Source organism: Oncorhynchus kisutch, unplaced genomic scaffold (assembly GCF_002021735.2).
Source record: "Oncorhynchus kisutch isolate 150728-3 unplaced genomic scaffold, Okis_V2 Okis09a-Okis19a_hom, whole genome shotgun sequence".
Lineage (NCBI taxonomy): Eukaryota > Metazoa > Chordata > Actinopteri > Salmoniformes > Salmonidae > Oncorhynchus > Oncorhynchus kisutch.
In genome coordinates, this window is record NW_022261985.1 from 10295578 (window position 1) to 10307816 (window position 12239).

Here is a 12239-nt window from a genome sequence, read left to right on the forward strand (position 1 = left end):
CTACTAGAGGTATCACCTCAACCATGGTAACCACTAGAGGTATCACCACAACCATAGTAACCACTAGAGGTATCACCACAACCATAGTAACTACTAGAGGTATCACCTCAACCATGGTAACCACTAGAGGTATCACCACAACCATGATAACCACTAGAGGTATCACCACAACCATAGTAACCACTAGAGGTATCACCTCAACCATGGTAACCACTAGAGGTATCACCACAACCATAGTAACCACTAGAGGTATCACCACAACCATAGTAACTACTAGAGGTATCACCACAATGATAGTAACCACTAGAGGTATCACCACAACCATGGTAACCACTAGAGGTATCACCACAACCATAGTAACTACTAGAGGTATCACCACAATGATAGTAACCACTAGAGTTATCACCACAACCATAGTAACTACTAGAGGTATCACCACAACCATGGTAACCACTAGAGGTATCACCACAACCATGGTAACCACCAGAGGTATCACCACAACCATAGTAACCACTAGAGGTATCACCACAACCATGGTAACCACCAGAGGTATCACCACAACCATAGTAACCACTAGAGGTATCACCTCAACCATGGTAACCACTAGAGGTATCACCACAACCATAGTAACCACTAGAGGTATCACCACAACCATAGTAACTACTAGAGGTATCACCACAATGATAGTAACCACTAGAGGTATCACCACAACCATGGTAACCACTAGAGGTATCACCACAACCATAGTAACTACTAGAGGTATCACCACAATGATAGTAACCACTAGAGTTATCACCACAACCATAGTAACCACTAGAGGTATCACCACAACCATGGTAACCACTAGAGGTATCACCACAACCATGGTAACCACCAGAGGTATCACCACAACCATAGTAACCACTAGAGGTATCACCACAACCATGGTAACCACTAGAGGTATCACCACAACCATAGTAACTACTAGAGGTATCACCACAACCATAGTAACTACTAGAGGTATCACCACAATGATAGTAACCACTAGAGTAACACCACAACCATGGTAACCACTAGAGGTATCACCACAACCATGGTAACCACTAGAGGTATCACCACAACCATGTTAACTCCTAGAGGTATCACCACAACCATAGTAACCACTAGAGGTATCACCACAACCATAGTAACTACTAGAGGTATCACCACAATGATAGTAACCACTAGAGTTATCACCACAACCATGGTAACCACTAGAGGTATCACCACAACCATAGTAACCACTAGAGGTATCACCACAATGATAGTAACCACTAGAGGTATCACCACAACCATAGTAACCACTAGAGGTACCACCACAACCATAGTAACCAGTAGAGGTATCACCACAACCATAGTAACCACTAGAGGTATCACCACAACCATAGTAACCAGTAGAGGTATCACCACAACCATGGTAACCACTAGAGGTATCACCACAACCATGGTAACAACCATAGTAACTACTAGAGGTATCACCACAACCATAGTAACCACTAGAGTTATCACCACAACCATGGTAACCACTAGAGGTATCACCACAACCATAGTAACCACTAGAGGTATCACCACAACCATAGTAACCACTAGAGTTATCACCACAACCATGGTAACCACTAGAGGTATCACCACAACCATAGTAACCACTAGAGGTATCACCACAACCATAGTAACTACTAGAGGTATCACCACAATGATAGTAACCACTAGAGGTATCACCACAACCATGGTAACCACTAGAGGTATCACCACAACCATAGTAACTACTAGAGGTATCACCACAATGATAGTAACCACTAGAGTTATCACCACAACCATAGTAACTACTAGAGGTATCACCACAACCATGGTAACCACTAGAGGTATCACCACAACCATGGTAACCACCAGAGGTATCACCACAACCATAGTAACCACTAGAGGTATCACCACAACCATGGTAACCACTAGAGGTATCACCACAACCATAGTAACTACTAGAGGTATCACCACAACCATAGTAACTACTAGAGGTATCACCACAATGATAGTAACCACTAGAGTAACACCACAACCATGGTAACCACTAGAGGTATCACCACAACCATAGTAACTACTAGAGGTATCACCACAATGATAGTAACCACTAGAGTTATCACCACAACCATAGTAACTACTAGAGGTATCACCACAACCATGGTAACCACTAGAGGTATCACCACAACCATGGTAACCACTAGAGGTATCACCACAACCATAGTAACTACTAGAGGTATCACCACAACCATAGTAACTACTAGAGGTATCACCACAATGATAGTAACCACTAGAGGTATCACCACAACCATGGTAACCACTAGAGGTATCACCACAACCATAGTAACTACTAGAGGTATCACCACAACCATAGTAACCACTAGAGGTATCACCACGACCATAGTAACCACTAGAGGTATCACCACAACCATGGTAACCACTAGAAGTATCACCACAACCATGGTAAGTACTAGAGGTATCAACACAACCATGGTAACGACTAGAGTTATCACCACAACCATGGTAACCACTAGAGGTATCACCACAACCATGTTAACTCCTAGAGGTATCACCACAACCATAGTAACCACTAGAGGTATCACCACAACCATAGTAACTACTAGAGGTATCACCACAATGATAGTAACCACTAGAGTTATCACCACAACCATGGTAACCACTAGAGGTATCACCACAACCATAGTAACCACTAGAGGTATCACCACAATGATAGTAACCACTAGAGGTATCACCACAACCATAGTAACCACTAGAGGTACCACCACAACCATAGTAACCAGTAGAGGTATCACCACAACCATAGTAACCACTAGAGGTATCACCACAACCATAGTAACCAGTAGAGGTATCACCACAACCATGGTAACCACTAGAGGTATCACCACAACCATGGTAACAACCATAGTAACTACTAGAGGTATCACCACAACCATAGTAACCACTAGAGTTATCACCACAACCATGGTAACCACTAGAGGTATCACCACAACCATAGTAACCACTAGAGGTATCACCACAACCATAGTAACCACTAGAGTTATCACCACAACCATGGTAACCACTAGAGGTATCAGCACAACCATAGTAACCACTAGAAGTATCACCACCAGCTATTTTACAGTAGTGTTCCTGCTGCATATCCAACATACACCAGCTATTTTACAGTAGTGTTCCTGCTGCATATCCAATATACACCAGCTATTTTACAGTAGTGTTCCTGCTGCATATCCAATATACACCAGCTATTTTACAGTAGTGTTCCTGCTGCATATCCAATATACACCAGCTATTTTACAGTAGTGTTCCTGCTGCATATCCAACATACACCAGCTATTTTACAGTAGTGTTCCTGCTGCATATCCAACATACACCAGCTATTTTACAGTAGTGTTCCTGCTGCGTATCCAACATACACCAGCTATTTTACAGTAGTGTTCCTGCTGCATATCCAATATACACCAGCTATTTTACAGTAGTGTTCCTGCTGCGTATCCAACATACACCAGCTATTTTACAGTAGTGTTCCTGCTGCGTATCCAATATACACCAGCTATTTTACAGTAGTGTTCCTGCTGCATATCCAATATACACCAGCTATTTTACAGTAGTGTTCCTGCTGCATATCCAATATACACCAGCTATTTTACAGTAGTGTTCCTGCTGCATATCCAATATACACCAGCTATTTTACAGTAGTGTTCCTGCTGCATATCCAATATACACCAGCTATTTTACAGTAGTGTTCCTGCTGCATATCCAATATACACCAGCTATTTTACAGTAGTGTTCCTGCTGCATATCCAATATACACCAGCTATTTTACAGTAGTGTTCCTGCTGCGTATCCAACATACACCAGCTATTTTACAGTAGTGTTCCTGCTGCGTATCCAACATACACCAGCTATTTTACAGTAGTGTTCCTGCTGCGTATCCAATATACACCAGCTATTTTACAGTAGTGTTCCTGCTGCATATCCAATATACACCAGCTATTTTACAGTAGTGTTCCTGCTGCATATCCAATATACACCAGCTATTTTACAGTAGTGTTCCTGCTGCATATCCAATATACACCAGCTATTTTACAGTAGTGTTCCTGCTGCATATCCAATATACACCAGCTATTTTACAGTAGTGTTCCTGCTGCATTATCCATTGCAAAAGTAATCAGTCTTCCATGTCTCCTCTCTGAATTTGTCCTAATGTGTGTTTGCGTCTCTGTCCTTGTGGGTGCGTGCGTCGTGAACCAAGGGCCCACACATGATTAAACAGAGGAACGCGTGACGACGTGTTCGGCCTACAGATTTAGAGGCTACAGTCATCGGTTGAATTAGGTGCCAGTGAATTACTGTGTCACCGAGAGCCACAAGTCCCCTGTCTTTGTCTTTAATTACAAAGAACCCCGGCTACGCTCCGTATCACACGTGTATCTATCTCCGTGGCTGGCTGTTCCTGTGTCCTAAATCGCACCCTATTCCCTATATTATGACTACTTTTGACTCAAGCCCTATTTGAATGTAATTCTTTATTTAACTAGGCAAGTCAGTTAATTCATAAGAACCCATTCTTATTTACAATGACGGCCTGCTGGGGTACAGTGGGTTAACTGCCTTGTTCAGGGGTAGAACAACATATTTTTTACCTTTGTCAGCTCAGGGATTCGATCCAGCAACCTTTCGGTTATTGGCCCAACGCTCGAACCACTAGGCTACCTTCCGCCCCCTATTGGCTACCTGCCGCCCCCTATTGGGTACATGCCGCCCCCTATTGGGTGACTTCCGCCCCCTTTATTGGGTGCCTGTCGCCCCCTATTGGGTGACTGCCGCCCCCTATTGGCTACCTGCCGCCCCCTATTGGCTACCTGCCGCCCCCTATTGGCTACCTGTCGCCCCCTATTGGCTACCTGTCGCCCCTATTGGGTGCCTTTTGGGATACAGCCAGGGAGAGGAGCAGCATTCCCACCACTGCCCAGCCCAGGGTTCCCGGGATTCAATTTAGGAGTGTAACTTCCAGTGACGTTTGTTAATGAAGATCTTCCCCCTTGCGCGACACCATTTAACTTCCCCATTCTCCCCTAACCCCTCTTAGAATGGTTCCTGTTGCTATGAGCCCTGCTGTGCTCATCGCACCAGGCTATTCCAAGACTGAATCCGGAACAAACCACGACAAAGTAGCCACGTAGGCTGTGTGAGACCAATATAGCGTTGCATTAATGTAGTCTGAACTATAGGGTTGACCATAGTGGTTTGCTACTCAATGTCTTGCTTCACGGCACGCCGGCGATGACTGTAAATTAGCCTCCACTCTCACCCAGCAGCCAGCAATCTGAAGCCAGGCTTATCAGCTCTCTCTCTCTCTCTCTCTCTCTGTCTCTGTCTCTGTCTCTCTCTCTCTCTCTCTCTCTCTCCCTGTCTCTCTCTCTCTCTCTCTCTCTCTCACTCTCTCTCTCTCACAAACACACACACACGTACGTACTATCCTAGTAGTCTGAATCCCTCAGTTGGTCCATTAGCTATCCCATTTTGTTATTGAGCCTCGCTGCACCGAGAGCTTGGCAGCTCTGGCACGTCTGCACACATGGGAACAGAGGGACAGACTGTGTTGAGTGGAAATCTTTAGGGGAATGGTGTGTGTGTGTGTGTGTGTGTGTGTGTGTGTGTGTGTGTGTGTGTGTGTGTGTGTGTGTGTGTGTGTGTGTGTGTGTGTGTGTGTGTGTGTGTGTGTGTGTGTGTGTGTGTGTGTGTGTGTGTGTGTGTGTGTGTGTGTGTGTGTGTGTGTGTGTGTGTGTGTGGTCAGCCCACAGCCAGCTCCATGCTCTCTGTTTATTTACAAGAGGGTTTCAGGATGGTCCACTCTACAGCCAGCTCCATGCTCTCTGTTTATTTACAAGAGGGTTTCAGGATGGTCCACTCTACAGCCAGCTCCATGCTCTCTGTTTATTTACAAGAGGGTTTCAGGATGGTCCAGTCTAGTTGGAGGTGTTTCCTCTCCATCACACTTAACCCTCAGAAACACGTTAGGATGTTCAGCTGAGACCAATATTTATACTGTTGTCCTCGTGTGTAACTGAGGGAACTAGAACAAGAATAAGAAAATAACATATATATATTTTTTTATTTTATTTTACCTTTATTTAACAAGGCAAGTCAGTTAAGAACAGATTCTTATTTTCAATGACGGCCTAGGAACAGTGGGTTAACTGCCTGTTCAGGGGCAAAACAACAGATTTGTACCTTGTCAGCTCGGGGATATGAACTTGCAACCTTTCGGTTACTAATCCAATGCTCTAACCACTAGGCTACCCTGCCGCCCCAGGGCAGCCTATATATATCAATAACATATATCAATAACGTATATAAATAACATATACATAAATCTATAGATAGCATATACAAATATCTAAATAACATTGATTATGTGTCTGATTCCTCATTTTCACCTCGAATAGAAGTAGAGGGACTTTTGTCATAGTTTTCTTGTTATAAGTGCTGAGGGAACTTTATGCACTTGGCCAGATGATTCTGCATCTTTGTTGCATTCTTCCCATATGATTTGGCACAGTATTTGCAAATGTACACAGTGTTTCCTTCTACATCAGATAGTGCTTGTGGCATTTTCCTGTAAAGATTAGAACAAAAATGAGTTAAAAAAAACCAAATACAATTCTATGTACAGATAAATAGTTAAGCAGCTACATTAAACAACTCCTTTGTACGATGCATGTATTAAAATGAAATATGTATGGAAACAGGTGAATTAACACTCCTCAGTTAGCAGGCTCAAGCAAACTAAAACCCACATGGTAGCAAACACTAACTAGCAGAAATGTTTAACAAGTTAGAAATGATTTAACCACACTTTGCTGTAGGCTACTATTTACTAGTTAACAAAAAAATCATGTATGTCGTATAAAATATATTCACCCCACCCAGTATTGTAATCAAAACTTACCAGAAAGCATGTAGTCCTTGGCTCAGACAGTGTAGTAGTTTGGGCTCAATAGCATCTCATTAGTGTGTAAGATCTTGAGAATCAGCTGTACATGTGATGGAAGAATGCACTGTGCATGCAGAGGGCTATAATTCCATTGAATTGGGAATTGTTTATCCAAAATATGCCACAGTACCTATAATTACCTTATGTGTATCCCACAAAAAAGGCTCAATTTCAAAAGCGAACTTTTTTTTGACGAATTTAAGAAAATTCTCAAAATCCCAGGGCTTAAACTTCCCATGGAACATTCCGGAGATTTACCGGAATGGTTCCGGCCCTTTGCAACCCCAAATATACCTTTAAACATGTCTGTTACTATAGACAGTAAACCTTTAAACATGTCTGTTACTATATACAGTAAACCATTAAACATGTCTGTTACTATAGACAGTAAACCATTAAACATGTCTGTTACTATAGACAGTAAACCTTTAAACATGTCTGTTACTATAGACAGTAAACCTTTAAACATGTCTGTTACTATAGACAGTAAACCTTTAAACATGTCTGTTACTATAGACAGTATACCTTTAAACATGTCTGTTACTATAGACAGTAAACCTTTAAACATGTCTGTTACTATAGACAGTAAACCTTTAAACATGTCTGTTACTATAGACAGTATACCTTTAAACATGTCTGTTACTATAGACAGTAAACCTTTAAACATGTCTGTTACTATAGACAGTAAACCTTTAAACATGTCTGTTACTATAGACAGTAAACCTTTAAACATGTCTGTTACTATAGACAGTAAACCTTTAAACATGTCTGTTACTATAGACAGTAAACCTTTAAACATGTCTGTTACTATAGACAGTAAACCTTTAAACATGTCTGTTACTATAGACAGTAAACCTTTAAACATGTCTGTTACTATAGACAGTAAACCTTTAAACATGTCTGTTACTATAGACAGTAAACCTTTAAACATGTCTGTTACTATAGACAGTAAACCTTTAAACATGTCTGTTACTATAGACAGTAAACCTTTAAACATGTCTGTTACTATAGACAGTAAACCTTTAAACATGTCCACAACGTCTGTTACTATAGACAGTAAACCTTTAAACATGTCCACAACGTCTGTTACTATAGACAGTAAACCTTTAAACATGTCTGTTACTATAGACAGTAAACCTTTAAACATGTCTGTTACTATAGACAGTAAACCTGTAAACTTGTCCATCATCTCTGTATATATAGCACTGTAAATATAGAGTAAACCTTTAAACATGTCTGTCATGTTTATTTGTTTACAGAGACACACAAAGTGGGCCGGATGGACGATGACATGTGGTTGCTAGGCAACATCAACCAGACTGGGTACTTCCGGGTGAACTACGACCTCCACAACTGGAGGCTCCTCATTGGACAGCTGATGACCAATGCTGAGGTAGGACACTCTTCCTCTTCATCATCTTCCTCTTCTTCATCCTCGCCATCTTCCTCATCTTCCTCATCTTCTTCATCTTCCTCTTCGTCATCTTCCTCTTCTTCCTCTTTCTCTTTGTCATCTTCCTCTTCTTCATCTTCCTCTTCTTCCTCCTCGTCATCTTCCTCTTCCTCATCTTCCTCATCTTCGTCATCTTCCTCTTCTTCCTCTTCTTCCTCTTCCTCTTTGTCATCTTCCTCTTCTTCATCTTCCTCTTCTTCATCCTCGTTCGTCATCTTCCTCTTCCTCATCTTCCTCCTCTTCTTCATCTTCGTCTTCTTCCTCTTCCTCTTCTTCATCTTCCTCCTCTTCCTCCTCGTCATCTGGACCATTAAAGGTTTGAATAAAAACATAAAAGCAGAAAAATCTATGAAAACCGTTCCACCTTTACCCTTTTCTCTCTGTAGATCATCTCTGTCGGCAACAGGGCGGGGCTCATCGATGATGTCTTCAATCTGGCCAGGTGCGTTTAATGGCCGCCTCATCACAGGATTCCGTTTAGTTTCTGTTCCTGTTCTCTCATTGTGGCTTCCCTCATCTGTGTTTTCTCAGTAGGAGCCTCTAACAAGTCCTACCTCTGTGTTTTCTCAGTAGGAGCCTCTAACAAGTCCTACCTCTGTGTTTTCTCAGTAGGAGCCTCTAACAAGTCCTACCTCTGTGTTTTCTCAGTAGGAGCCTCTAACAAGTCCTACCTCTGTGTTTTCTCAGTAGGAGCCCTCTAGCACAGCGACTACAGTCCTGTTGGCTCTGTCCACTTAGAGTCCCGACACAGTGTTACCCATCTAGTCTCACACGTCATCATTAGCATCCCCTCTAACCACTGTTCTCAGTACAGCCATTATTATGAAGACTGGAGACACGTCATCACAGCTTCTCATTTTAAACTGTTCTCAGTGCAGCCAGTATTATAAAGACTGGAGACACATCATCACAGCTTCTCATTTTAAACTGTTCTCAGTGCAGCCAGTATTATAAAGACTGGAGACACGTCATCACAGCTTCTCATTTTAAACTGTTCTCAGTACAGCTATAGTTATAGAGATTAGAGACACGTCGTCACAGCTTCTTTTCCCAAACTGTTTTCATTACAGCCATTGTTATAGAGATTGGACACATGTCATCACACATCACAGCTTCTCTTCTCAGCCTGTTCTCAGTACAGCCGTTTTTATAGAGATTAGACACATGTCATCTCAGCTACTCTTCTCAACCTGTTTTCAGTACAGCCATTCTTAGACAAAGGGCTAATAATGGAAATAGGAAATACCAATGATGTGACCACGAAACACCAATGATGTGACCAGGAAATACCAATGATGTGACCAGGAAATACCAATGATGTGACCAGGAAATACCAATGTTGTTAGCAGGAAATACCAATGATGTGACCACGAAACACCAATGATGTGACCAGGAAATACCAATGTTGTGTCCAGGAAATACCAATGATGTGACCAGGAAATACCAATGATGTGACCAGGAAATACCAATGTTGTGACCAGGAATACCAACGATGTGACCAGGAAATACCAATGATGTGACCAGGAAATACCAATGATGTGACCACGAAACACCAATGTTGTGACCAGGAAATACCAATGATGTGACCAGGAAATACCAATGATGTGACCAGGAAATAACAATGTTGTGACCAGGAAATACCAATGATGTGACCACGAAATACCAATGTTGTGACCAGGAAATACCAATGATGTGACCAGGAAATACCAATGATGTGACCATGAAATAACAATGTTGTGACCAGGAAATACCAATGATGTGACCAGGAAATACCAATGATGTGACCAGGAAATAACAATGTTGTGACCAGGAAATACCAATGATGTGACCAGGAATAACCAATGATGTGACCAGGAAATACCAAATGTTGTAACCAGGAAATACCAATGTTGTAACCAGGAAATATGTCCGGGTGGAATTGTGACGAGCCCAAAGTGGTGGACAAATGATTTGCCTGTCTCTGTCTTTTCTCAGAACAGTAGTTCCGTGACTGATTCCCTGGTTGGCTACACAGCTCATAAGGCACAGCGGTTTTCATCTGTCGGACACGCCATGCTGGCAGGATGCTGGAAACACACATCGCGCTAGCTAACGGGAACAGAGAGCCTGCCGCTTGGTGACAGCTGGCCTGCGGCGTGTCGTTGAACATATTGTACACGGCATCCATCCTGACTGCCGCTGTCTCTCCCCGTGTCTCTCCTCGCTCCCCTGCGCACGGAGCTCAGATGCTCCACACCGAGTGGCTGCGTGCGCCAGCCTCCGCTTCACCGCCATGACAGACAGACAGATCCACTGTTTGTGTATCAAATGGCTCCCTACTCCCTAAATAGTGCACTACTAGGTGCGCCACAGGGCCCTGGTCAGGGTGCCATTTGAAACGCATCCCCACAACCTCCTCTTTGACAAAGGGAAGACACACAGCTCCAGGATGGTGTGTTTTAGTGTCTGGAAACAGTGGGGTTGATGAGGATGCAGCCTCCGCATCACAGTGGCTGTGCTTCCACTGTCTCATAGATACTAGTTATTAGGTCAAGTCAGGGATCACTGTCTGATAGATACTAGTTAGTAGGTCAAGTCAGGGATCACTGTCTGATAGATACTAGTTAGTAGGTCAAGTCAGGGATCTCCTGATGACAGTACTCTCAGAGATAAGATCTAGTGGCTACGCTTCCACTGTCTGATAGATACTACTTTTTAAAATATATTTGTTATTTATTTAACCTTCATTTAACTAGGCAAGTCAGTTAAGAACAAATTCTTAATTACAATGACGGCCTACTGAGAAACAGTGGGTTAACTGCCTTGTTCAGGGGCAGAATGACAGATTTTCACCTTGTCAACTCTGGGATTTGATCCAGCAACCTTTTGGTTACTTGGCCCAACGCTCTAATCACTAGGCAACCAGTCGAGGGATCTCGGCAGGTAGCCTAGTGGTTAGAGTATTGGACTAAAGGTTGCAAGATCGAATCCCCGAGCTGACAAGGTAAAAATCTGTCGTTCTGCCCCTGAACAAGGCAGTTAATCCACTGTTCCTAAACTGTCATTGAAAAGAAGAATTTGTTCAAAACTGACTTGCCTAGTTAAATAAAGGTAAAATAAAAAATGTATGTAAAAATCTCCTGATGACAGTATACTCAGACAGCGAGAGAAGAACCAGAACCTAGTGTTGATTCTAGAGCACTGTCATTGTGGTTAGAATCCAGACCTGGGATCAAATAGGATCTTTAGTTTAATTTCAAACACTTTCGCTGCTCTTGACTTGACTTGAGTTTGTCATCCATTTTGTTGTAGTGGTTAGAATCCTCCTCTTCCACTTGTGTGAGTGTTTAGGATCAGTCACCTGTGAGCACTGAAGGAGTAGGACAAGTAGCAGTAGTAGGGACATAACTTGAATCGTTTAATCTACCCACTGTTGGTGTTCGATAGTGTAGAGCCGTGCACATAGATCAATCTACAACTTTTACAGCTGAAAACGTCTTGCTAATTTGCACTTTTGGAACACAGACATGGGAGTATGCATACACACACGCACATACACACACACACACACACACACACACACACACACACACACATACATACATATACACACACACACACACACACATACACACACACAGACATCTAGTGTACTTTATGAAAGGAGGCTACAGCTGGGATGGTGTGTCTTGCTGAGAAGCCCTCAGGCATCAGGCCTAATGAAGCACCTATAAACCACAGAGGATGTCCAGCGAG

General features: G+C 42.7%; 1 protein-coding gene across 1 annotated transcript in view; it reads left to right on the forward strand.

The window, feature by feature from the left end:
- The window catches only part of LOC116360588 (thyrotropin-releasing hormone-degrading ectoenzyme), a gene marked incomplete in the record, with an annotated part of 436874 nt that overhangs the window by 370722 nt on the left and 53913 nt on the right, over positions 1 to 12239 (forward strand). The window contains 2 exon segments of the mRNA XM_031815459.1: positions 8311 to 8444; positions 8891 to 8946. Coding sequence (XP_031671319.1) covers positions 8311 to 8444; positions 8891 to 8946 — 190 coding nt within the window.